Source organism: Bufo bufo, chromosome 4 (genome assembly GCF_905171765.1).
Source record: "Bufo bufo chromosome 4, aBufBuf1.1, whole genome shotgun sequence".
NCBI lineage: Eukaryota > Metazoa > Chordata > Amphibia > Anura > Bufonidae > Bufo > Bufo bufo.
Window position 1 is genome coordinate 398,091,920 of NC_053392.1, and position 27,600 is coordinate 398,119,519.

The 27,600-nt window shown below is 43.6% G+C and overlaps 1 protein-coding gene across 2 annotated transcripts in view; it reads right to left on the reverse strand.

Annotated features, from left to right (window-relative positions):
* The window catches only part of KATNA1 (katanin catalytic subunit A1), a 73,027-nt gene that overhangs the window by 22,056 nt on the left and 23,371 nt on the right, over positions 1-27,600 (reverse strand). For both annotated transcript variants that reach the window (XM_040429273.1, XM_040429274.1), the window contains exons 5-9: positions 18,298-18,419; positions 18,065-18,170; positions 16,107-16,265; positions 6,132-6,258; positions 2,791-2,925 (exon numbers count right to left, since the gene is read on the reverse strand). In XM_040429273.1, the coding sequence (XP_040285207.1) occupies positions 2,791-2,925; positions 6,132-6,258; positions 16,107-16,265; positions 18,065-18,170; positions 18,298-18,419 (649 nt within the window). The remainder of the gene's footprint in view (positions 1-2,790; positions 2,926-6,131; positions 6,259-16,106; positions 16,266-18,064; positions 18,171-18,297; positions 18,420-27,600) is intronic.

Sequence of the window (27,600 nt, forward strand, 5' to 3'; positions counted from 1 at the left end):
TTGTAACACATTGTACTTCATGTTTATGGTAAATTTGGGTCAATATTTCTTTCCTTTGAAAAATTCCCAATTTTATAAATTAGAGAAATAAAATTTTTAAAGACAGTTATCAATCAATATTCCCATATGTCTACTTTATGTCAGCATCATTTTGTAAATTTTAAATTTTTAGGACGTTAGAGGGCTTTGAATTTTAGAAGCAATTTTTCACATTTTCAAGAAAAGTTCCCAAGCCATTTTTTTAGGCATCAATTCAGTTATAAAGTGTTTTTGAGGGGTTTAAGTAATGGAAACCACCCATAAATGACCCCAATTTAGAAACTACACCCCTCAAATTATTCAAAACTGATGGTACAAACTTTGTTAACCCTTGAGGTGTTCCACAAGAATTAAAGGAAATTGGAGGTGAAATTTTGAAAGTTTTTTTGTTAATCAATTTTTTCTTGCAACACAGCAAGGGTTAACAGAAAAAATAAATCTTAATATGAATTACCCTGATTCTACATTTTACAGCAACACCCCATATGTTATGATTTTGTTGAAATGGTTTTTGGGCACCATGTTGATTTTAAGGAGACCATGATGCACCCCTACTGTGGAATCCCCAAAAAGTGACCCCATTTTGGAAATTACACCCCTCGAGAAATTTATTAAGGGGTGTACTGAACACTTTGACCCCACAGGCGTTTTACAGAATTTAGAAACACTTGGCTGTAAAAATTTAATTTCTTCCAATGAATTCTTGCTTTATCCCCAAATTGTTCATTTTTACAAGGGGTAACATGAGAAAAAGCACCCCATTATTTGTTACTCATTTTCTCCTGTATACGGTAAAACCCCATATTTGGTCGCAAACTGCTGTAGCGGCACACACCAGGACTCAGAAAGGAAGGAGAACCATATGGCTTTTGCAGCACAGATTTGAATGGATTGGTTTATGGTCACCATATTGGTATTGAACAGTCTTCCTGAGGTACCAGTACAGCTATTTTCTAACACTACTACGTTTTTCTCCATGTGAGGACTTCATTTTCTGCAGGATGAGTTGCCCTTATGCTATTTTGGGACACATACAAGTATTGGATCACTTTTTATTTTGCTTTTGGGAAGCAGGGTAAATAAATGACTCTGCCATTGCTTTTTGGTTTATATTGGAGCGTACACTGTGCAGGAAAAATACGTTCTCTTTATTCTACTGGTCAATACGATTACAGAGATACCAATTTTACATACGGTCGTTTTTTTACGTTTTAGCACTTTTACACAAAGCCATTTTTATAAAGAAAAATAATGTTTATCATGCCTTCAGGAGTTTATTTGTTAATTAAGGCATGGTTAGTATGCTTTATATTTATAATGTACAATTCTCTGCTCATGGTGTAACTGCACCAGCTGGGGGCCGGGCCGTTTGCATACACTGCAGCTCTTCACATTAGAAGTTTGACCCATTTCAGCTCCCATAACTTGTAGCCTATGAACTCTGATTACATCGTCTGCAATGCCCATAGCAGCCATTTCCTCATCACAGCCATCATTCCAGAGGTAACCACTCGGCTTAGTAGGATCCTGATCCATCCTCTTCATCCAAGCTTAAGCTAGCATCGCTGGTATGTTCACACAGCTATATAACAATATGGTTTACATCTGTATGCATAGTGTTTTTGCAGGGTTTTTTTCTGCTCTTTTATAACAGTTTATGGTTAGCTGCTAGGGACCATACTTGTCATTCAAATAGGATAGCGTGCTCCTGGTATATCTGTATACCTTAATGGATGTTTATCTACATCTTATATATCCGTGTTTTATGTAACTTACATGTCTTGCACATGTTTGTATGTGCATTGCCTTGTACAGTAATGTATTATATGCATTGTCATATGTCAGACTGCATTAGTAAGTGCATTATTTTTCTGTTCCTCAGTTTTACCTCATATATCCTTGCAATAAAGTCGAAGTTGGATGTTGCTCCTTTGTCAATTCATTGGCGGGAAAGGTTTAGCTGTCTGTCAAGCTATGTACACACACATAAGGAGGACAAAACAATATTTTTGCATTGCCATTTTCTGAAGGTCATATTTTTTTTTATTTTTTGCGAAATTGTCTCATTGGGGGCTAATTTTTTGTGTGATGAGGTGATTTTTTCATTGGTACCATTTTGGGGTGCATATGACTTTTTGATCATTTGATATTACGTATTTTGTAAGGTAAGGTGAAGAAAAAAAATGCTCTGGCACTGTTTTTCTGTATTTATTTTTACAGCATTCACCTGACCTGGTAGATCATGTGATAATTTTATAGAGCCGGTTGTTACGGACGTGGTGATACGCAATGTGTCTGTTTTTTTTTTATTTTTGGTAAGGTTTACACAGTAAAAGCGTTATTGAATATAAAAAAAATCTTTTTGTGTTGCCATTTTCTGAAGCCATATTTTTTTTATTTTTCAGGCGATTGTCTTAAGTAGGGACTAATTTTTTACGGGATGAGATGTTGGTATTATTGGTACCATTTTGGGGTACATACGACTTTTTGATCACTTGGCATTACACTTTTTGTGATTCAAGTTGACCAAAAATGGTTGTTTTGGCACCGTTTTTAGTTGTTTATTTTTTTTACGGCGTTCACCTGACAGGATGGATCATGTGATACTTTCTACATTTTTTGGGAACTTTTACATGTACGGTACTGGGTGTCAAGTCACGTTCTGCAACCCTGTACAGGTGCTGGTTGTCTACAGGTTAACAAGTCATCAGAAAAAAATTAAAATATAGAAAGTAAGAATTATACATTTACCACATGGCAAAGGAATATAGATCCGCTTTTCCAAACGTCGTCTTAGAGCTTCATCAATATCCCACGGAAAATTTGTGGCAGCAAGAACCATTACCATTTTAGATGGATCTTCATTTTCAGAGGCACCCCCGACACCTACAAATGAAGGATGGGTCACTTCCTTGTTTTAATGCGTTTCTTTCTCTCCGTAAACTCGCATCACAACCATCTTGGACAACTAGACCAATAACTTTTTTTTATTTTATTTTTTATATTTCCATCTGAATACTATTTATTCAGAATGGGGCATGAAAAACAGTATGTAAATCTACATGATCAAACAGGTTTTCCCCACCTCAGACATTCATGTCATATCCACAGGAAACACCATAAGGCTAGGGCTACATGGCAACATGTTTAGCAGAAAAGTTGCGCAACATTTATTTTATAATGATAGTCAATGGTGTTGCACTGTGACATGTTCTGACTGCGACATGACAGTCGCAAAAATCCATCCAACTTGAATGGATTTTTCGACTGTCGTGTCCTAGTATGTCGCAGTGCGGCAACATTGACCATCATTATAAAAAATGTTACGTGACACATGTCAATAATGTAATTGTACCCATTTTGTCGCGTGACACGTCATCGTGTAGCACTAGCCTAAATATCTAACAGGTGGTCCCACCTCTAGGAACCTGCCACCCCTTCTACCTGGTGACATGGCTGTATCCTGACAGAGATTTTTGTCCATGTGCATACATCTCACAATTGCAGTTTATGGGAAACACACAAACAGCTAATTGGCTGTTGAAAAGCTCCCCCTATAATTAAAGTGGAATTTCAGGTAACCTCATTATGGATGTGGTTTGGCTCAGTATATATGTGGCTATTACTTGATGAGAAAAACAAAGTACACCCTCTGTAAAGTCCATGGTTTTACAGAGAGAACATAATAAACATATGGTCTTTAGAAGGTCTTAAAATTGGGTAAATACACCCTCAAATGAACAACAGCACATGACAAATTACACCACATCTTTATTTAGCAAAAACTAGGCCAAAATGCAGAAGCGGTGTGTGAGAAATCAAGTACACCCTTAGGCCTCTTTCACATAAGCGATACAGAATGTGCTCGGGTCTGTTCAGTTAAAAAACAATCGTTTTTCCTGCTATCGCATTCAGCGTTTCAGTTTTTCCACCAGGATTGCATTAGTTTTTGACATGCGTGAAGAAAAATTAAATAACACACACCATCTCCTAGTATTAATCAGTGAAAAATGGTTTGCATCCGGATGCCATTCTAACCCACTGATTTGAATGCACTAAAAACGCTTAAAGTGTCATTCCTTTTTTTTTTTTTTTGTAATGTGCAGGGGCAGTGATACTGACCATTTTTGTAATATACTTTAATTACTAAAATTGTATATTTCTATAAAAAAAATTGCTCTAATAGCTCTAAAGTGGCCAATTTTGAGCCTTAGCAATGCTCCTCTGTCTTCTGTTTACATAGCAGTGGAGACCTGCTAAACACTGACTGTGGTATGTAACAGAAGACAGAGGAGCATTGCTAAGGCTCAAAATGGTCCACTTTAGAGCTATGTTTCTAATACAAATGTACAATTTCAGTAAATTAAAGTATATTACACTGCCCCTATACATTACACAAATAAAAAAAAAGAATGACAGTTACACTTTAAGATATGAAGACTATGTTGCAATATATTGTCCTGAAAGGACAGATGATCAGTGAAAAAACAATGCTCATGTGCATACACCCATTAAAATGAATGGGTCAGGGTTCAGTCTGGATGCTGTCTATTTGCAAAAAGGAATGCATCCGGACTTCTTTCCTGTGGAAGCAATTAGACTAATTTCACACGAGCGAGTTTTCAGCAGCAGCTAGGTGCTATAATCAAGTGTCCTTAATTGATCATCAGCAAGTGTGACCACCTCTATAAAAGCAGAATTTTTAGCAGTTTGCTGGTCTGGAGCATTTAAGCATGTGTTCACACAATGGCAAGGAGGAAAGAAATCAGCAATGATCTTAGGCCTGGTTCACATCACTGTTTCTTTTTCTGTTCTTCTGACAGATCGGAAAAATAAAGAGAGAACGGATCCTTTATTTCAAGCATCTGCTATGCTCATTTATGCACATTTGGCATCCAATTTAGCCATTTCCATCAGAGATTCGTTATTTTAGACAGAAAAAACATCCTGCTTGCAGGCAGATGTCAGACGGAAATGACCATAATGGATGCCAAATGTCCATAAATGAGCATAACGGATGCTTAAAATAATATACAGGATCCGTTTTTCCTTTATTTTTCAATTATTCTGACGGATCAGAACAGAAAAATAAACATTGATGTGAGCAATTGTTGTATTCCAGCAATCTGAGAAGGGTTATGAAAACTTCTGGAATGGATGTGTGCCACTGCAACCAGTAACATGCCGCTAGATGACTATGTCAAAGCTGGGGCCAGTTATTGGCTGCAGCAGCACGTGACCCAAGGAAGTTTACAAGCCGGAACAGGTGCACATCAAATGCAGTGGTGAACAGAAGAAGCCGAAACAGAGCAACACGGTAACAGTAAGTAAGTTTCCCTCCATAAGACCAGGGAAACGTTGGTGGTGGTGGTGGGGAAAACAAAAAATGTTTTTAAAGCTGGACTACCCATTTACTGGCTTCCACATTTAGTTGCGTTTTTTGTTTTGTAAATGATACCAGGAAATTCATGTTTTTTTTTTACAAGCATTTTTGTGTGGCTCTGTTTACTTTAGACATACAAGGGTTTACTTGCAGTTTTTTTTTTCCAGCCTTAGTTTTTTCCTATGAGAAAACACATCACACCCAGGGCATGCAGCAATTTGAAAGAAATACCAAGGGACCAAAAACACCATAAAAGACCAGCAAAAAAAAATGCTGTGTTTGTAGGGCATCTTATAATTTTCTATTTTCCAACATCTGGACGCAGCGTTTCTTGTGCCAAAAAAACAAAACAAAAACAAATCCCCCAACTAAAAAAATAAAAAAAAACAGTAAATCTACGCGTGCAACCCTCCTAAAAATCTTTTTATTGTGTAGTTAAATATAAAATATATAAATGAAAAAATAAACTGTCATTTATACTATGCGATGAACCAAAAATTGCCGTTCCACCAAAAAAAAATATATATTTTTTTTTTGTTGCATTATATGTAACACAAAATGAAGCCATTAATAATACCCTCATACAGCTACATCAATGGAAAAATATAAAAAGTTAAATCTCTGGGAATGCAATGATGAAAGAAACATCCAAACAAACCCACTTGTTAAGGGGATAAATATTCTAAATTCAGTATAAAGCAATAATTACCATCCATCTGAACTAGAAGCTCTGCTTTTACTCTTCTGCTGGCTTCGTGCTCTTCTGAGGTACCTCGTCGGCTGCATATCGAGTCAATTTCATCAATAAATATGGTTGTTGGGGCATAGAAACGTGCCTAAAGTGAAACGTTTAATGAGCGTTAAACAAAAAAGCAGCAAATTTGTAACAAAATGAAATAATCTTATGTTACAAGGCTTAGAAGTTTAGAAGCAAATCTTGAAATTTTCAGAAATTTACAAAAACCCAATTTTTAGGGACCACTACAGGTCTGAAGTCACTTTGCGAGGCTTACATAATAGAAACCGCCCAAAAATGACCCCATTCTATAAACTACACCCCTCAAGGTATTCAAAACTGATTTTACAAACTTCGTTAACCCTTTAGGTGTTGCACAAGAGTTATTGGCAAATGGGGATGAAATTTGAGAATTTCTGTTTTTTTGCCTAATTTTCCATTTTAACCCATTTTTTTCACTAACAAAGCAAGGGTTAACAGCCAAACAAGACTATCTTTATTGCCCTGACTCTGCCGTTTACAGAAACACCCCATATGTGGCCGTAAACTACTGTACGGGCACACAGTAGGGCGTAGAGGGAAAGGTGCGCCGTATGGTTTCTGGAAGCCAGATTTTGCTGGACTGGTTTTTTGACACCATGTCCCATTTGAAGCCCCCCTGATGCACCCCTAGAGTAGAAACTCCATAAAAGTGACCCCATCTAAGAAACTACACCCCTCAAGGTATTCAAAACAGATTTTACAAACTTTGTTAACCCTTTAGGTGTTGCACAAGATTTAATGGAAAATAGAGATACAATTTCAAAATTTCACTTTTTTGGCAGATTTTCCATTTTAATATATTTTTTCCAGTTACAAAGCAAGGGTTAACAGCCAAACAAAACTCATTATTTATGGCCCTGATTCTGTAGTTTACAGAAACACCCCATATGTGGTCGTAAACCGCTGTACGGGCACACGGCAGGGTGCAGAAGGAAAGGAATGCCAATACGGTTTTTGGAAGGCAGATTTTGCTGGACTGGTTTTTTTGACACCATGTCCCATTTGAAGCCCCCCTGATGCACCCATAGAGTAGAAACTCCAAAAAAGTGACCCCATTTTAGAAACTACGGGATAGGGGGGCAGTTTTGTTTGTACTAGTTTAGGGTACATATGATTTTTGGTTCCTCTGTATTACACTTTTTTGTGCGGCAAGGTAACAAGAAATAGATTTTTTGGCACGTTTTTTTTTTTGTTATTTACAACATTCATCTGACAGGTTAGATCATGTGGTAATTTTATAGAGCAGGTTGTCACGGATGCGGCGATACCTAATATGTATACAATTTTTTTTATTTATGTAAGTTTTACACAATGATTTCATTTTTAAAACAAAAAAAATGTTTTAGTGTCTCCATAGTCTAAGAGCCATAGTTTTTTCAGTTTTTGGGCGATTATCTTAAGTAGGGTCTCATTTTTTGCGGGATGAGATGACGGTTTGAGTGACACTATTTTGGGGTGCATATGACTTTTTGATCACTTGCTATCACACTTTCCCATATCATCACCATGACGGCCACAAGGAGATTGACCCATGACCTCTGTGGGGGCAGGAAACAGAGAAGAGGTTAAATTGCCCCCTCCCACCACCACACCTCAGTGTTCCTGTCCCCACTGTGGCCAGGGTCAGAGAAGAGTCTCCCTGCGGACGACAGGGAGATGAAGATAGGAAATAGTCTCCTTTTTTATTTTTCTTAGTCTCCAGGAGGGTCCGAGGACGGTCTCCTGGTTACCTGAAGCTCATCGGAGCTCCCCCAGTCCGCCGGCGGCCGCGTGCTTATGCTGGGCTGGGGGATATCGGGAGGTCTCGCTCCGGCTGGTCTGGAGCCTGCTCCCGGGCCGCAATCTCCTCCTCCTCCTCCCCTGTGGGTCGGGCTGGTGCGGCCGGCGTGTGCGCACGCCGACGTCAGTGACGTCACTTCCGGGTTCGGTCATGTGACGCAACCCGGAAGTAAAGCGCAGGAGGCTGAGCAGTTTGAATAAAAGGCGGGACGGCCATGGGAACGCCGATCTGAGGTCTGTGAGTACTGCAATTGCTTTGCTTGGAATATGTCAGGTCCTGAGATACAAACTGTTATGGAGCTTGATGCCCCCTCTCTGCCTCCTGTAAGTATCCCTCTGGGGGTCCGCTTTTCTTATAGCACTGTATTTTTACTAGGCCTATTTCTGATGCCTCTATTCCATATCTATTTCAGGCTAAAGAGGCGCAAAAAAAGTTTAATAAACCTCCTCGCTGCATCTCTTGTGCTAAAAGACTGCCTGAGGGATATGGAAAGAAGCTGTGTAAAGCATGTATTTCTGATGTGGTCCAGCAGGAACAGTCGTCCCTTATGGAGAATATCAGATCTGTGGTTCAGGAAGAAATTAGGGCCGCTAGAGTTGCTCAGTCTGATCCCCAGGACGAGCCCTCTCGCAAGCGTCCGCGTTCTAGGATCATTACCTCTGGATCCGAGGATGCTGACGATAAAGCCTCCACTTCCATGCAGTGGGAGGATGATCTCTCTCTCTCCGAAGGAGAAATATACGAAAATAATAAGAAATTTTATTTTTCCTCTGAAGAGATGAGTGACTTACAGTCATGTGAAAAAATTAGGACACCCTTTGAAAGCATGTGGTTTTTTGTAACATTTTTAATAAATGGTTATTTCATCTCCGTTTCAACAATACAGAGAGATTAAAGTAATCCAACTAAACAAAGAAAACTGAAGAAAAGTCTTTTCAAGATCTTCTGTAAATGTCATTCTACAAAAATGCCTATTCTAACTGAGGAAAAAGATAGGACACCCTCACATGTATTCCCTCTTAAATTGGCTCAGATCTCACACAGGTATATCACACCAGGTGCACATAATTAGTAGATCGTTACTCTGCATGTTGAATGAGGCTTGCCCTATTTAAACCTCAGACATTTAGTTTGGTGTGCTCCTGACTGTTGAAGTGAGAGTGAGCACCATGGTGAGAGCAAAAGAGCTGTCAGAGGACTTCAGAAAAAAGATTGTAGCAGCCTATGAGTCTGGGAAGGGATTTAAAAAGAACTCAAAAGATTTTGAAATCAGCCATTCCACTGTCCGGAAGATAGTCTACAAGTGGAGGGCTTTCAAAACAACTGCCAACATGCCCAGGACTGGTCGCCCCAGCAAGTTCACCCCAAGAGCAGACCGCAAGATGCTAAAAGAGGTATCCAAAAACCCTAAAGTGTCATCTCGAGAACTACAGCAGGCTCTGGCTACTGTTGATGTAGAAGTACATGCCTCTACAATCAGAAAGAGACTGTACAAGTTTAACTTGCATGGGAGGTGTGCAAGGAGGAAACCTTTGCTTTCCAAGAGAAACATCGAGGCCAGACTGACATTTGCCAGCGATAAAGTTGACAAAGACCAGGACTTCTGGAATAATGTTCTTTGGACAGATGAGTCCAAAATTGAATTATTTGGACACAACAGCAGAGGACATGTTTGGCGTAAACCAAACACAGCATTCCAAGAAAAGAGTCTCATACCAACTGTGAAGCATGGAGGTGGAAGTGTCATGGTTTGGGGCTGCTTTGCTGCAGCAGGACCTGGTCAGCTCACCATCATAGAATCCACGATGAATTCTACTGTGTATCAGAAGGTGCTTGAAGAACATGTGAGACCATCAGTTAGAAAATTAAAGCTGAAGCGGAACTGGACCATGCAACATGACAATGACCCAAAACATACTAGTAAATCAACCAAAGATTGGCTGAAAAAGAAGAAATGGAGAGTCCTGGAATGGCCAAGTCAAAGTCCAGATTTGAATCCCATTGAGATGCTGTGGGGTGACTTGAAAAGGGCTGTACGTGCAAGAAACCCCTCAAACATCTCACAGCTGAAAAAGTTCTGCATTGAGGAGTGGGGTAAAATTTCCTCAGACCGATGTCGAAGACTGGTAGATGGCTACAAGAACCGTCTCACTGCAGTTATTTCAGCCAAAGGAGGTAACACTCGCTATTAGGGGCAAGGGTGTCCTATCTTTTTCCTCAGTTAGAATAGGCATTTTTGTAGAATGACATTTACAGAAGATCTTGAAAAGACTTTTCTTCAGTTTTCTTTGTTTAGTCGGATTACTTTAATCTCTCTGTATTGTTGAAACGGAGATGAAATAACCATTTATTAAAAATGTTACAAAAAACCACATGCTTTCAAAGGGTGTCCTAATTTTTTCACAAGACTGTATTAAAGGCAGTCAGAACAACAATGGGGATTGAGGAAACCCCTAGGTCCTTATCTATTCAGGACGAAATGTTCGGGGGACTCAAGGTGAAAAAATCCAGGGTCTTCCCCATAAACGAACACATTAGACAAATGATTCTGGAGGAATGGTCAGAACCAGAAAAACGTTTGGGGATTTCCAAAGAATTTAAAAATCGACTGTTGTTCGACCCCTCTCAGTCTAAGTTGTTCGACGAGACCCCTAAAATAGATGTGCAGGTGGCGAAGGTTAATAAAAAAACTGCCCTGCCGTTTGAGGATGCCGCCCAATTGAAAGACGCTATGGAGCGGAAGGCAGATGCCCTTTTAAGGAAAGCTTGGGAGGCCTCCATGTTTAACATCAAGACCAACATCGCAGCAACGTCTGTCGCCAGGTCTATGTACTTATGGTTAGGAGAGCTTGAGAACCACCTAAGCAGTAAGACCTCCAGGGAAGAAATCTTGCAGTCCATCCCGCTACTTAAATCAGCTACGGGGTTCCTGGCAGATGCATCGGCTGAGTCTATTAGATTCTGCGCTAAGGAGGCAGGGCTTTCCAATGCAGCTCGTCGGGCTTTGTGGATGAAGTCTTGGTCGGGCGATAGAGTTTCTAAACAGAAGTTAATATCTATCCCCTTTTCAGGAGAATATGTATTCGGGCCGGTCCTAGACGAAATTCTTGAGAAAGCGGCCGACAAAAAGAAGGGATTCCCTGAGGAAAGGTCCTTTAGAAAGAACCAGTCCTTTCGGTCTTACGGTGGACAAAACAAGTCTGTTAGAGGGAAAGGCAAGTCAGGCCGCTGGTCTTATCCCAAAGGGGGTAGAGGGAGAGGCTTCCTTCTCAAGCCCCAATCCAAATTCGAGGACAAACAATGACGCCATTGTAGGGGGGAGACTGAAGGATTTCCTGGGTCCATGGTCTCTAACATCAAGAAATCCCTGGGCCTTGGATATCATTCGGCAAGGTTACAGGATCGAGTTCACCTCTCTCCCCCCTCCAAGATTCGTCGTCACAAAGATGCCTACCAGATTCTCCAACCTAAATATTTTTCAAGGAGTCCAGGACTTGGTGAAGAAGGGTGCAGTAATCCCAGTTCCTGCGTCTCAAAGAGGTCAAGGGTACTATTCAACCCTATTCTTAGTAAGGAAAAAGGAAGGAGACTTCCGGACCATCATAAACTTGAAGCAACTGAACAAGTTTATTCTTTACAGGAAGTTCAAGATGGAGTCTCTCAGATCCATAGTACCATTGATAAAGCTAGAAAATTTATGTGCTCTGTCGACCTGAAGGACGCCTATCTGCACGTCCCCATTCACCCAGATCACCAGAGGTTTCTAAGATTTGCTATCCTAGATCCTTCCAATCGGATTCGTCATTTCCAATTTATAGCACTACCCTTCGGGATTTCAGCCGCTCCAAGGCTTTTCACCAAATTAGTGATAGAGATGATAGCCCCACTCAGACAGGAAGGGTTAAATATAGTGCCATATCTGGACGACTTTCTAATTATAGCAGACTCAAAAGAACTCCTGCTATCGGACTTGGAAATATTTCTGTCCCGCCTGTCTCAACTAGGATGGATAGTGAACGAATCCAAGTCAATGTTGGTTCCATCCGAGAAGGTGAGGTTCCTGGGAGTTACTCTGGACTCCGTAACTCAGTCAACCTTCCTTCCACAGAGCAAGGTCCAGTCCCTGATAAACAAGGTGAGGCACTTCCAACGCCGGAAAGGATGTTCAGTGAGGGAAGCAATGAGCCTACTCGGCCTCCTAACCTCCTGTATACCTTCTGTCGAGTGGGCACAGGCTCACTGCCGAGTGATACAGAACTGGCTATTGTCCCACTGGAACAAGAAGGGCTCTCTGGACTCCAAACTTCCAATTCCAGGATCAGTAAAGAGCTCTCTCTCATGGTGGATGAAGGAGAAGAATCTTTCCCAGGGAGTCCCATGGATCAAATCGCCCTCAATTACCATCTTCACGGATGCCAGCCAATCCGGTTGGGGAGCGAAAATCGACAAAGCCTATTTCCAGGGGACGTGGAAGCATCTGATATCTGCCCAATCCTCAAATTTCAGGGAGCTGTATGCGGTAAGAGAAGCTCTACTCTCCGCCAGACAGTTGATAAGAAATCAGCATGTGAAAGTCCTATCGGACAATGTGACCGTGGTCTCCTACTTGAAACACCAGGGAGGTACTCGATCAAGGAAACTCCAGAGTATCTCAGAGGAAATTTTCTTCTTTGCAGAGAAAGAACTAAAATCCATCTCAGCAATGCACCTGAAGGGGTCCCAGAATCTAGAAGCGGACTTTTTGAGCAGACAAGTGGTAGATCATACAGAGTGGGCACTGAATCCAGAGGTCTTCAATATGCTAACCCAGAGATGGGGGCTTCCTACAATAGACCTGTTCGCATCAAGGAGAAATACGAAAGTTCAAACATTCTGCTCCCTAAATGCAGGAGATCATCCCTGGAGGATAGATGCCTTCTCCCTAAAATGGTGCTGGGATCTAGGGTACGCATTCCCTCCGTTGCCTCTCATCCCAAGGGTCATTCAGAAGATTCAGGAGGGGAGAACCACAGTAATATTGATCGCCCCGTTCTGGCCGAAGAGAAGTTGGTTCGCTCCTCTATTGAAACTAGCAATAGACGAACCAGTGAGACTCCCACTCAGAGGGGACATCCTATACCAGGGTCCTTTGCTGCATCCTCATCCGGAGTTCCTGAAGCTCACGGCTTGGATCCTGAGGTCTCCCTCTTAAGGTCTCAGGGCCTGTCAGACAAAGTTATAGCCACCCTGAGATGTTCCAGAAAAAAAGTAACTTCCGCAATATACTTGAAGATCTGGAAAAGGTTCTGTTCATGGTCGGGCGAAGAGAATCCAAATTTTGTAGGGCCTAATATCCAGAAAATTCTGGAATTTCTACAGAAAGGTCTGGACATGGGCCTCTCTCCATCCACCTTAAAAGTTCAGATTTCGGCATTAAGCGCTTTCTTTGACGCCGACCTGGCAGACCATAGATGGGTCAAACGATTCATACGAGCTGCCCGCAGACTTAGACCCACGCTAAGATCCCGCAGCCCAACCTGGGACTTAAATTTAGTTCTCAACAACCTTATGTGTTCCCCATTTGAGCCATTGGAGAGTTGTTCAATTAAATTGCTTTCCTTCAAAACTGCTTTCCTTATAGCAATTACCTCTGCCAAGAGACTGGGAGAAATTCAAGCTCTCTCCATTAGGGAACCATACCTTACCATCACTGAGGATAAGATTGTGCTTAAACTAGACCCAGGTTTCCTGCCAAAGGTAGCCTCAGACCGCAACAGAGGCCAAGAGATCCTCCTTCCATCCTTTTTCAACAATCCCAAGGATCAGGAGGAAGAGAAATTTCATTTCCTTGATGTTAGGCGTACAGTCCTTAGATACTTAGAAGCCACTAGGGACTTCAGGAAGTCTGACAGCCTGCTTGTCCAATTTGCTGGAAAGAATAAAGGATCCAAGGTCTCAAAATCCTCCATTGCAAGATGGATTAAAGACACTATTACCCTTTACTATAAGAATCAGAATCTGGATCCTCCTTCCAATATTAGAGCTCACTCTACCAGAGCTGTCTCCACTACTTTTGCTGAAAGAGCAGGGGCCTCCCTGGATGATATATGCAGGGCCGCCTCCTGGTCTAGTATTCACACATTTGTGAAACATTACCGTTTGGATTTATCTGGAACCTCTGGCCTCTCCTTTGGTCGGAAGGTTCTCCAAGCGGTTGCCCCCACCCTTAAAAAATAATTTTATAACTCTCCTTGTGGCCGTCATGGTGATGATATGGGAAAAGCGGAATTAGACTTACCGGTAATTCAGTTTCCATGAAATCACCATGACGGCCCATATATTCCCTCCCTTTCTTTTAAGTTCTTTTCACCGGTATTTTCTGGTATGATGTAATACTGGGAAATACTAAGACACTTCTGGCACTTGATATCTTTGGAACACTGAGGTGTGGTGGTGGGAGGGGGCAATTTAACCTCTTCTCTGTTTCCTGCCCCCACAGAGGTCATGGGTCAATCTCCTTGTGGCCGTCATGGTGATTTCATGGAAACTGAATTACCGGTAAGTCTAATTCCGGTTTTTTGTGACACAAGATGACAAAAAATAGCTTTTTTTACACCGTTTTTATTTTTATTTTTTTACGGTGGTCACCTGAGGGGTTAAGTCATGTGATATTTTTATAGAGCCGGTCGATACGGACGCGGCAATACCTAATATGTATACTTTTTTATTTTTTTTATTTAAGTTTTACACAATGATTTCATTTTTGAAACAAAAAAAAAAAATCATGTTTTAGTGTTTCCATAGTCTAAGAGCCATAGTTTTTTCAGTTTTTGGGCGATTATCTTGGGTAGGGTATTATTTTTGCGGGATGAGATGACGGTTTGATTGGTACTATTTTGGCGTACATGCGACTTTTTTGATCACTTTTATTACCTTTTTTGGGAAGTAAAGTGGGCAAAATTTCAATTTCCTAATAGTTTTTATTTTTTTATTTTTATGGCGTTCACCGTGCGGGGAAAGTAACATGACCGTTTTATAGATCAGGTCGTTACAGACGCGGCGATACCAAACATGTGTAGGGAATTTTATTTTTTTCATTTTTAATCAGTGATAAATGTGTTTTTTGATTTTTACTTTTTTTTCACTTTTTTTTTGACCCAGACCCACTTGGTTCTTGAAGATCCAGTGGGCCTGATGTCTGTGTAATACAGTACAGTACAATATATATTGTACTGTACTGTATTTTACTTACACTTTGTCTGAACAGATCTCTGCCTTTAGCACAGATCTGTTCAGCACCATGGACAGCAGGACGCCTGAGACGGCGTCCTGTTGCCATGGGAACCTTCCCCGTCTGCTCAGTAGTTGTCAGAACTTCGCAGACGGGGAAGGGTAAGGACGGGGCTGTCGGGGGGGATGTCTGGGAGCTCTCTCCCTCTCCATCGGGGGGCTGCAAAAGGCACAGCAGCCCCCCGATGGGAGAGGGAGGGAGCTCCGTCTTACTGTTAACTTTTTCCATACAGCGGTCCGTACGGACCGCTGTATGGAAAGGGTTAAACGGCTGACATCGCATCATCGATGTCAGCCGTTTATACCAGGGTGCCAGCAATGTGCTGGCACCCTGGTATACCCACTGAACACCAACGATTATTCAAGGGGAGGCGGGCGGGGGATCGCGATCCCGCCTGCCGCACCGCCCGCCTCCCCCACCGCCCACAACTCCCCCCCCCTGCACCACCCGCCGGCAAAAAATCATGCAGGGGTGCAGGGGAGGGTGTAAAATATATATTTTAGGGACACTAAAGCTTCTGATCCCCGCGGTCAGGGCCCGCGGGGATCAGAAACTGCAGAAAGCGCAGCAAACCGCAGGTCTGAATTGACCTGCGGTTTTCTGCGATCGGCGATGCGGGGGGGTCAAATGACCCCCCCCCCTGCATTGTTACGGGATGCCTGCTGAATGATTTCAGCCGAAATCCCGTTCCGATTAACCCCTGGGGCGCCGGAATACCGATTTCAAGTTATGACGTACCGGTACGTTATGGGTCCTTAAGGACTCGGGACCCATGCCGTACCGATACGTCCTAAGTCCTTAAGGGGTTAAAGTAAATTCCCTTTGTGCTTATTTCTTAAGCCCCTCGTAAGCTTACCATTTCGAACAAAAGGCGGACAAGCTTCTCAGATTCTCCTCTGTATTTGGATGTTAGTGTTGAAGATGAAATGTTGAAAAATGTAGTCTTGCATTCTGTTGCTACCGCTTTGGCTAAGAGAGTTTTCCCTGTTCCTGGTGGCCCAACCATGAGAACACCCTTAGAAGAGGGAAAATACAATGCTAACATTTGACACACAAAAGAAAAAACATAACATTTTCAATATAATTTAAAGAGCGACAGCTCACTGTCCGTGATCCCATTAAGCTGCATATATAGTAGTCGTCGTCGTCGTCCCACCACTCGAGAGCACTTGTAGGCTCCTCAGGCTGGAGGAGGAGCTCTCTGAGGAGGGGTCCAGGGAGTGGAAAATCGCTGTAAGCCAGGTCTCAGCAGTGAGAAAGCAGCACCCGTAAGAGCGGGTGTCTGGTGGAACAGGAAACGTTGGCTCACTAATAACCGTGAGCTATGTGAGGCTGAGCTTGTACAGTACAGGTCAACTCAGTCTTTGTGCTGGGCGACTTCTTTGCTTGCTGTATTGACACATGGATTATTAGCAATGGCATCCTGAGGTCTATCGGGGAGACAGCTCTCCATTCCAACCAGTCATGTTGCCTGCCTGTGTCTCTCAATCCCCAGGAAGCCTGTGAGATGATCACTGAAGTATACTGGAGGAAGAGGCAAGCAATAAATTGGCTGCCTGAGACTGGCACTCCGCACAGCAGAGCTCCTCACTTGTCATCTACAGAATTATAGCTGGCTCACTTTATGCAGTATGGAATCTAGTCCACACACTGTCATGTACTTTCCATCCATGCCACCTCTTTATCAGTTCAGCTAAAACTTCCTAAACTGTGGAACAGGAAGAAATACATGATTGCTGTATACCCTTTTCCCCACCCACCAGATGAAATTGTGATTTAGCAAGGAAAGCCTGGAGTAGTTTGGAGCTACAGATGGGAGTATATAAAATCCAGCACGTTAGAAAGCAAACTGGTTGTATTTCACCTTCTGCTCTGTCCTCTTTGATACAGTTTATTGTACTTGTAGCCCTATAGGTGCATCACTCCCTATATCTTCAGAACACGTAGTTGTGTGCTCCTTTAAATGTATTGTCCCATAACAACAACATGCTCCATCCTGTGGACAGAGTATACAAGTGTCTAACCAGCAGTGGTCATATTGCTGAGGCCTGCCGATCACTAGAATGGGAGCCCATGTTCCCCATTTCAATGGTGCATCAGACAAGCATGCGTGTTCACTGCTCCATACAACTCTATGGTGCTGCCAGAGATAGCCGTGTACAAGTGCTTGGCTATCTCTGGCAGCACCATAGAGTTGTATGGAGCAGCAAACACACATGCAAGGAACAAAGGCCCCAGTGGTTGTACCACCGCTGATCAGACACATCACCTATCCTGTAAGTTTGTATGGGACAACCCCTTTAACCGAATCTGCCCCTATCCCCTCTGGTCTGGTTGTTCGTCTTGGTGTAAGTAAAGAATTAAATGGGTTACTTTGAATAGTAAGCAGAGTAAGTGTTTTATCTCGTCTTATTTACTAGATTTGCCCTTTGACATATGTGACTATTATCGTGTTAGGTTTTCATATCACCCTCCTTTGATGGAGCATTGCCAACCATGCTCAGCAGCTGCCAAGGCTTAGAGGAACATTGCTCACTATGCCTCTGGTCCTCTCAAAAGTGGCATCACAACCATTGAGGTGTCAGATGACCAAAACAATCAGTCATGGTCCTGTCGATCTAACATAGCAAAGCAAATCTCGGCACTGGAAAGAGTCTTTTTCATGGTAAAGAGACAACAGGTATACTAAAATATATGTTTTCCACCATCATGTGAAATAAAGGGGTCTTGGAATTAGGTACATGCATTACATTACTACATAACTACTAACTGCATTAGAAAATATATTGCGAGTAGTTCCCATTTAATCTTAACCTTCCAAGGTCGCCTTATTCCTTTAAAGAATTCTGGCATCCACATTGGCAAAACCACAGCTTCCTTCAACAATTTCTTAGCGTCTTCCAAGTCTGCAATGTCATCCCTATGTAGAAAATGTCAGGTTTATTAGTATTAAACATAATGGTAGAACTTCTCCTGGTTCAGATACCAAGCAACATTTTTAACCATAGTTCTCCCTTTATATTTACATATATGGGACTGAAACTCACCATCGAACATTGGGGTTCTGTGAAATGATATCTCTTTCCAACGCTTCTACCAGATCCTTATCATATCCAGTACCATCAAATCTTTTGAGTTCAGTCTCTGATTCATCAGCAGATGACTTATTCTACAAACAGAATTACAATGGCTAAAGAAATATTGCACAGTCAATATTAAAACAGTGTAATGTAAATACCATGGGACTGGATACGCATAAAAAAAATGAAGCAAGAATACTTATAAAGCTGGCTCCAGCAGTCGATACTTTGCAGAGAAGGGAAACTGCATTCCCATTGATAGGGAAAAAGAGAGATACCCCACTACATATGGCACTAAGTAACTGAATTGTAATATAGGTCTTAGGGTGGGTTCACATCAAGTTTTATGCCTCCGTTTCACGTATACATTAGGAAAAAAGGCACAAAAACGCAGAGCACTATGTTTTTGTATCCTGCAGAGTCCGGTAAAAAAAATAAAAAGTATTGATTTTTGTACTCACTGTAAAATCTGTTTCTCTTCCGTTCATTGGGGGGGACAGGCATTGACCACGGGTATAGCTGTTGCCGCTAGGAGGCGGACACTAAGCACACAAAGTGTAAGCTCCTCCCTCTTCAGTTATATCCCTTCCTGCGGGGAACAAGCTAATCAGTTTAGTGCAAAAGCAGTAGGAGAAGCCAGAAATAAGAAAATCACATTATGTGCAAACCCAGAACCACACAGGCCCGAAAAGGCCCATAAACAAAAAAAACTGGGTGGGAGCTGTGTCCCCCAATAAACGGAAGAGAAACAGATTTTACTGCGAGTACAAAAATCTAGTTCTCATCCGTCTTATTGGGGGACACAGGCATTGACCATGAGACGTTCCAGAGCAGTCCCTGGGGGTAGCTTAACTACAACCCCCCGCCAATCAGAGAACCGCTGTTTGGAAAACTCTGCGCCCCAAAGAAGCGTCAGAAGATGCAAAGGTGTGCACCCTGTAAAACTTAGAAAAAGTATGCAAAGATGACCAGCTTGCCGCCTTGCACACCTGAAGGGCCGAAGCCCCGTGATGCATCCCCCAAGAGGCTCCCACTGCCCGAGCCGAATGAGCAGTCACCTGAAAGGTCAGGGCCTGGTCCTTAACGCGGTCCGCTTCCACAATAGCCAAACAAATCCATCTGGAAATTGAAGTTTTTGACGCTGCCAGCCATCGTCTCGGCCCCTCTGGAATCACGAACAGAGAATCTGTCCGCCTGAAAGATGCTGTCTGGGACAGATAGATACGCACTGCACGCACCAGATCCAGAGTATGGCGCAACTGTTCGAGGATGAGACAGGTCCGGAAAAAAGAAAGAAAAATAATCTCATTTAGATCGAATGTCGACACCACCTTCGGCAATAAGGACTGGAAATAAGGATCAGGAAAGGCGACCTACATGACAAAGCCGCGAGTTCCGACACTCTACGGATAGAAGTAAAAAAAAAAGCCACCTTATAAGACAGGAAACGCAGCGACACCTGCTGCAAAGGCTCAAACGGAGAAGATTTGAGAGCGTTGAGCACTAGATTAAGATCCCAAGGATCCAATGGAGGACGGAAGGGGCGCAGCATGCGCCACCTCCTGCAGAAAAGTCTGAACCTCCAAAAGTGAAGCTAAATCTCGCTGAAAAAGAATGGAGAGAGCCGACACTTGCCCTTTGAGAGAGCTGAGAGTCAGCCCCAAGTCCATGCTCGACTGCAGGAAAGCCAAATATTGCGGCAAAAAACAAAAACAAACGGGAGACAGCTCGCACATCTAAAGTAGGTGGTAGATTCTGGAAGACGACGGCCTCCTGGCACGAACCATAGTCTGGACCACTGTATCCGAAAAACCCAGAGCCTTCAGTACGGTGCCTTCAACAGCCATGCCGTTAAATGCAGCGACCCTAAATTCGGGTGGAAGATCGGCCCTTGCGACAGCAAGTCCTCCCGAAGAGGAAGACGCCAAGGTTAGTCAGCGAGAAGTGCGACCAGGGATGCGTGCCCCACCCTGCGTGGCCAATCTGGGGCCACAAGAATGACGGGCAGTCCCTCTGACCCAACCTTCCTAAGAAGCCACGGAATGAGCGGAAGAGGCGTAAGGAAACGTGAACCAACCCCACCTTTCACAGATGGTGCGAAAGACCTGCGGGTGAGGAGCCCACTCGCCGGGATCGACACGCTCCCGGCTGAGGAAGTCCGCGATCCAGTTGTCGATGCCGGGTATGTGAACTGCCGACAGTCCTGAAACATGTTTCTCCACCCAGTTGAGAATCAGCGCCGTCTCCTCCATGACTGTTGGCCTCCGGGTGCCGCCCTGGTGATTGATGTACGCCACCGCTGTGGAGTTGTTGGACTGCACCCGCACCGGACAACCCCTGAGATGGTCAGCCCAATGTTGCAGAGAGCTGAATCGCCCTCAACTCCAGAACATTGATTGGAAGGGAGCGCGCCTTGCGTGACCATACCCTTTGAACAGACAGATTCTCCTCCCCCCAACCCTTGAGGCTTGAGTCCGTTGTTAACACCTTCCAAAAGAAAGGTAGGAACGAGCGACCCGACGTCAACATCAGAGAGACCATCCACCATCTGAGGGCCCGGCGCACTGGGGCAAGGAGACGCATTGGCCAATTCAAGCCGGCTGGGGAGCGATCCCAGCTGGACAGAATGGCTCGTTGAAGCTTTCTGGTATGGAACTGAGCATAGGGAACTGCTTCTAAGGTAGAAACCAGGTGCCCCAGAGCCCGCATGCAGCGACGAATGGGAACCAGAGCTGGCTGCAACAATAAGCGAATCTGAAGATGGAGAGCGGATAGTTTTTACGGAGGCAAGAACACCTTGGCCTGACAAGTATCCAGTACCATGCCCAGATCAGTCAATCGCTGTGTTGGATAAAGACAAGACTTCTGTCTGTTCACGATCCATCCGAAGCACTCCACGGTGGCCAGGACTATGCTCAGGCTGTCTGCCGTCCCCTTCACCAGGATGTCTAAGTAAGCTGGCACTGGCATGGAGCAGGGCCATGACTGCCACCAGAACCTTTGTAAAGGCCCTGGGAGCTGTGGCCAGGCCAAACGGGAGGGCTACAAATTGGTAGTGAAATGGACCCACTGCAAACCGGAGAAACCTCTGATGACTGACGCATATGGGCACGTGAAGATAAGCGTCCTTGATGTCTATCGAGGACAGGTACTCACCCGGTTCCATGGACGCAATGACCGACCTCAGTGACTCCATCCAGAATCTGCGGACGCGAAGGAAACTGTTGAGCGCCTTGAGGTCTAGAACGGGACGGACCGTCCCCTCTTTTTTGGGAACCAAAAAGAGATTAAAGTAGAACCCCTGAAAACGGTCTTGCGCAGGAACCAGAACAATCACACCTTGCTGCAGAAGCGTGCGAATTGCCAGAAAAAAAAGAATCTGCAGCTGCGGGAGAGGCCAGAGGAGACGACTGAAAAAAAATGGGATGGAGGGGAGGATTTTAAATCCAGTTAGTAGCCATCTGCAATGACCTCCCTCACCCACGCATCTGAGACGTGAGCCAGCCAAACATGCCGAAACACATGAAGCTGGCCGCTCACCCGAACGGAGGGTGCCGGGAGCCGCCCGTCATGCAGCGGAGCTCGTAGGGTTAAACGACTTGGAGCCCTGTTGACGGGAATGCCAGGAAAGCCGCGGCTTGAAGAAAGGCTTGCGCTTCTGGCCTGCGGCCGACTTATCAGACGCTCCCTTGGGGCCGGAAAAACTTTGAAAGGGAACAAAAATAGGCTTACGCTTTTTTGCCTTATTAGACCGCCCCTGTTCTGAGGTAAATGGGTGCTCTTACCACCTGTAGCATCCGAAATGATCTCATCCAGGCGCTTACCAAAAAGTCTGCTGCCGGTAAATGGAAGGGCCGTCAGGGTCCGCTTTGAAGCATTATCTGCCGCCCAGCATGAAAGCCATAGGGTACGGCGAATAGCCACTAACAGGGCTGACGCGTGAGCCATAAACCTGGCCGCGTCCAAAGATGCTTCACAAATATATGCACTGGCATGCGAGAGCTGCAGGGCCACATCTGCAAGTTCCTCCGAGGGGACTCCCGACTCAAGACCATGACGTAAGTTATTTGCCCACTCCCCTATAGCCTTGCTCTCCCATGTAGAGGCAAACACCGGCTGCAACGCTGTGCCCACTGCTTCAAAGGTAGATTTTGCAAACGCTTCCAGCTTCTTATCCTTGATATCAGAAAAAAAATGCCCCATCTGCCATTGGCAAGGTAGTATGTTTAGCCAAGCGGGAAACTGGCGGGTCCACTACAGGTTGAGCCGACCATTTCTTAGTCAAATCCCCCGGGAAAGGATAAAGGAAGTTCAAGTGTTTTGGCAACATGAAATGTCTATCAGGAAAATGGAAACACCCGCGCTGGCAGATAACGGAACTGGATCCTCAACCTGCAACGTCTCAATAACTTCCGTAATTAAATTGGCAACCATGGAGAATAGTTTGGACGATGGACAATCTGGTGAGACAACATCCTCATCTGACCCTCTCTCCTCGGAACATGCCTCTTCAACTGAGGACATGTCGGAGTGAAACCCTCTAGCAGGAGGAGAAGAGGCCGAGGACACGGGAGACACAGAACCCCTTTTGGGGTAGGCCATACAGAAGCCGGGGCCTCAATTAATAATGACCCTGGCTGCCCCAGCAGACGCGCCGACCAGGAAGTGGCGCTCAGGAGGAAACTCCGTCCCCTCTCCTCGGCAAGTTCAGGAGGACACCGCCGTGGAAATGGACGCCCCTAGTAGTAGCCGGGGCCTCAATTACCAATGGCCCTGTGGAAGTGGCGATGAGGACGCCATCGCCGGACCAACGAAGCGCCGCGACCACACAGCAGGAGCAACCACCTGAGCCCTGCCCAGGTACCATTTAAACATTTACCGGGCTCCCATTAACGCCCATAGTACCTAGGACAACCACATGGGGTAGGAGAGGGTACTGGAGGGGGGGCACTGTGGCAAGTCTCCTACTCACCTGTCTGAAGTCTTCTACCTCCCCTGGCTCCATCCGGATCACCACCTTTGGTGTGCGGCCCCTTGGTGAGGGAGGCTACACCGGAAACAGAGGAGACTTTCGCTGGGGCGGCTGTGGTGATGCGCTTGTTGGCGGGAGACAGAGGTTTTTACAGGGACCTCTGGTCCTCCCTTTCTTCTAGAGAGCGGGAACGAGCAGGGGGTTTGGGTGACCCCCTGGTCTCCTGTCTCGGAGTGCAGGCAGTTTTTACCTGGACTGCCTGAAGCTTTCCGCTAGAAAAAAAAAAAAAAAGAGAGAGAGAGAGAGACAAAATTAGTAAATCTGCCTCCTACAGACACTAAGCTAAAACGGATTAGATTGGTTCCGGCAGGAAGGGATATAGCTGAAGAGGGAGGAGCTTATACTTTGTGTGCTTAGTGTCCGCCTCCTAGCGGCAACAGCTATACCCATAGTCAATGCCTGTGTCCCCCAAAGAGAGACGGATGAGAAACATACTTTTTAAAAATTACAATTGAACTTTATGGGGAACGGATTGCACTATATGGTATCAGTCTGAGGCATCAGTTTAACGTATATGATTTTTGTATACGTTAAGCGGATGGGAAAAACGCGATGTGAACCCACCCTTAACCTGTCCTATTAGATCAGCTGGAACGGCATATGCAAGACAACCCTGTCTGGGACACCATCACAATTTCTTTCTTAAATTTACTTTTTTTTATTAATGTATTGTGTTTTATGCTGTGTTTACTTCCTGGAAGGAGTTCTTGAAGGAAACTTTCAGCCCTCATTCTCTGCTACAAGGTTTCCTTTCTATGAACAATGTGAAAGCTGCTTTTTGTCAGACAGTACCCTAATAACGTTAGGTTTATTTAATTAAAACATAAAAAATATCATGGATAGACTAGATAGTCTCTCCTGAGTGGCTGACTTACAGTGAACTACAGAATTACAGCATCCCTCTTTGCAGCTCTCAGGCACCCCCCTTCCAGTCTCCAACCTGTTTGAGTCCCTGTATGCATAGAGCACTGTTGAAGATATTATTTCTGCCTCATCAAAAAGATCAGGGATGCAGTGACTTGGCAGGAGAGTCAATACAATTATTAGCTACAGTTATAGCATAAAAATCCGGTTTTACACTGCCGATCTTTGTGTGCAGAATCTCCAATGTATTTTATGTGATCACTTCACAGTACTCCTCCCTGCCTCCTGTCTGTAAGAGCTGACAGAAAGAAACATATCACAAGCAGAAAACAGGGGAGTCAGGCTGAAGCTGTATCCCATAAGAATACATTGTACTCAGTGTGAGAGTACAACAGTTCTATGTAATTCATCTATAACTTACTGCCATTAGTGTGATACTCCATCCCTTCTGTTTCTGCAAAGCCAGAAGCATAAGGCATCTTTCACATGAGCAATATGGATTGTGTAAGGATCTGTTCAGGAAAAAAACTGATGGTTTTGCATGCAAGTTCAATCAGTTATGTCTGCGACTGTATTCAGTGTGTGCATTTTTCTTTCCGGATTGCATGCGTTTTTCACACGCGTGAAGAAAAACTGAAGAACAACAATGTACAGGTGCAGCTCCATGAATTAGAATATGATCATAAAACAAATTTTTTTCAGTAATTAAATTCAAAAACTGAAAATCATATTATATAAATTCATCACACAGAGTAATCTATTTCAAGCAATAATTTATTTTAATGTTAATGATTATGTCTTACAAACCCAAATGTCAGTATCTCAGAACATGACAATATTGGATAAGCATGTACACTATATACACTCAAAACTTGGTTGGGGCACCTTTCGCATGAATTACTGCATCAATGCGGCGTGGCATGGAAGTGATCTGTCTGTGGCACTGCTGAGGTGTTATGGAAGCCCAGATTACTTTGATAATGGCCTTCAGCTTGTCTGCATTGTTGGGTCTGGTGTCTTTCATCTTCCTCTTGACAATACACCATAGATTCTCTGTTAGGTTTAGGTCAGACGGGTTTGCTAGCCAATTAACCAGTCATAGTGTGGCTATTAAACCAGGTATGGGTACTTTTGGAAGTGTGAGCAGGTGCCAAGTCCTGCTGGAAAATGAAATCAGCATAGCCATAAAGCTTGTCAGCAGAGGGAAGCATGAAATGCTCTACAATTTCCTGGTGGACGGCTGCACTAAATTTGGACTTGATATAAGACAGTGGACCAACACCAGGAGATCTGTAGTAAAGTGAGGAACCGCACTCAATTCAAAAATGTCCCTGGTGCCAATCAAGGGCTGTTAGGCCGTCATCCAAGTAATAAAGTATTGAGGCACTCAGGTTGAAATTTTGCTATTAAAGTATAGCTTTATTTCATATTATCTGCATCATCTATTTGCCCAATGGTACATATCAATAGCAGAATATTTTCGACCGGACGTTTCGGTCACGATGGACCTTCATCAGCGGTCATATTATCTGTGAGGTGAGTAGAGGCATTCCTAGGGCGCTGGATGCATGATTCATGGATGATGCAGATAATATGAAATAAAGCTATACTTTAATTGCTAAATTTCAACCTGAGTGCCTCAATACTTTACAACACCAGGAGATGACATGGCTCCCCAAACCATCACTGATCGTGGAAACTTAATACTGGAGTTCAAGCTATTTGGATTGTGTGCCTCTCCACTATTCCACCAGACTCTGGGACCTTGATGTCCAAATTAAATGCTAAATTTACTTTAATCTGAAGACAGGACTTTGTACCACTGAACAACAGACCAGTTTTTTTTTACTCCTTAGTCCAGGTAAGAGGCTTCTGATGTTATCTCTGGGTCATGAGTGGCTTGACACGAGAAATGCGACAGTTGTAGCCCATGTCCTGGATACGTCTGTGTGTGGTGGTTCTTGAAGCACCGACTGCAGCCACAGTCCACTCCTTGTGAATATCCAATAAATTCTTGCATGGCCTTTTCTTGACAATCCTTTCAAGGCTGCGGTTATCCCTGTTGCTTGTGCACATTTTTCTACCACACTTTTCCTTTCACGCAACTTTCTGTTAATGTGCTTGGATACAGCACTCTGAACTGCCAGCTTCTTGTGGAGGGTGTCAATGACTGTCTTCTGGACAACTGTCAAGTAAGCAGTCTTCGTCATGATTGTGTATCCTAGAGCAGTGTTTCCCAACCAGTGTGCCTCCAGCTGTTGCAAAACTACAACTCCCAGCATGCCCGGACAGCCTTTGGCTGTGCGGGCATGCTGGGAGTTGTAGTTTTGCAACAGCTGGAGGCACACTGGTTGGGAAACACTGTCCTAGAGAACAAGACTGAGGGACCCTTTAAAGACTTAGGAAACCTTTGCAGGTGTCTAGAATATTGTGAAAAAGTATTGTGATTTTCTGAGATACTGACTTTTGGGTTTGTCATTAGCCGTAAGCCATAATCATCAACATTAAAAAAGAGATAAATGCTTGGAATTCTGCTGCCAAGTGCACATGCAACTGGTCAGCCAGTTTTATAGGTACAAATCTGCCGACAGATGCCCTTTAAATTTTCATCATACATCTTCAGGAGTAGGAATAGAGGAAAGGCACAACACAGAGTTCTAACTAAACGTGCATTCCCAAAAGCAAGTATTTACTAAAATAAAGCTGATGGTTCCTCTTTAATCCTTTAGTAACACGTGACATTTATGTATCTTATGCATGTACAGGGAGTGTATGGAGTGGGCTCAGGAGCTTTTGAAAAATACATCTGTTCCCACAAACAAATAAGCCCTCATATGGCTATGGAAAGAAAAAAAAAGAAAAAAAAACAAAGGAAGGAAGGATGAATCCTGAAAGGTGGGGTTGGAAAAAAAAACAAAAAAAAAAAAACACTGGCTTCAGCACCAACAATATACCATATTTTAACTTGAAACTGAGAAGCTGAAAACAAAAAGTCTTTATTGATTAGGTATAAATTAAAAATACAGAGGGAATATACTGATTGGTTCAACAAATATCAATGGTGCAGAAATGGAATATAGATAAGGGCCCCTTAACTGTATTCCAGTTCTGCACCATTGATTAATATTTGTTGAACCAATCAGTATATTCCCTCCTTATTTTTAATTTATACCTAATCAATAAAGATTTTTTTGTTTTTGTTTTCAGCTTCCCAGTTTCAAGTAAAAATATAAAAATTCATAGGTGACGCAAACCAATCTTGGGCACAATTAGCCTTCTGTGAGCCTAAGCAATATAACACCAGAATTTTCTCCTTAGGCCTATTGCACACGACCGTATGGCTTTTTCAGTGTTTTGCGGTCCGTTTTTCACGG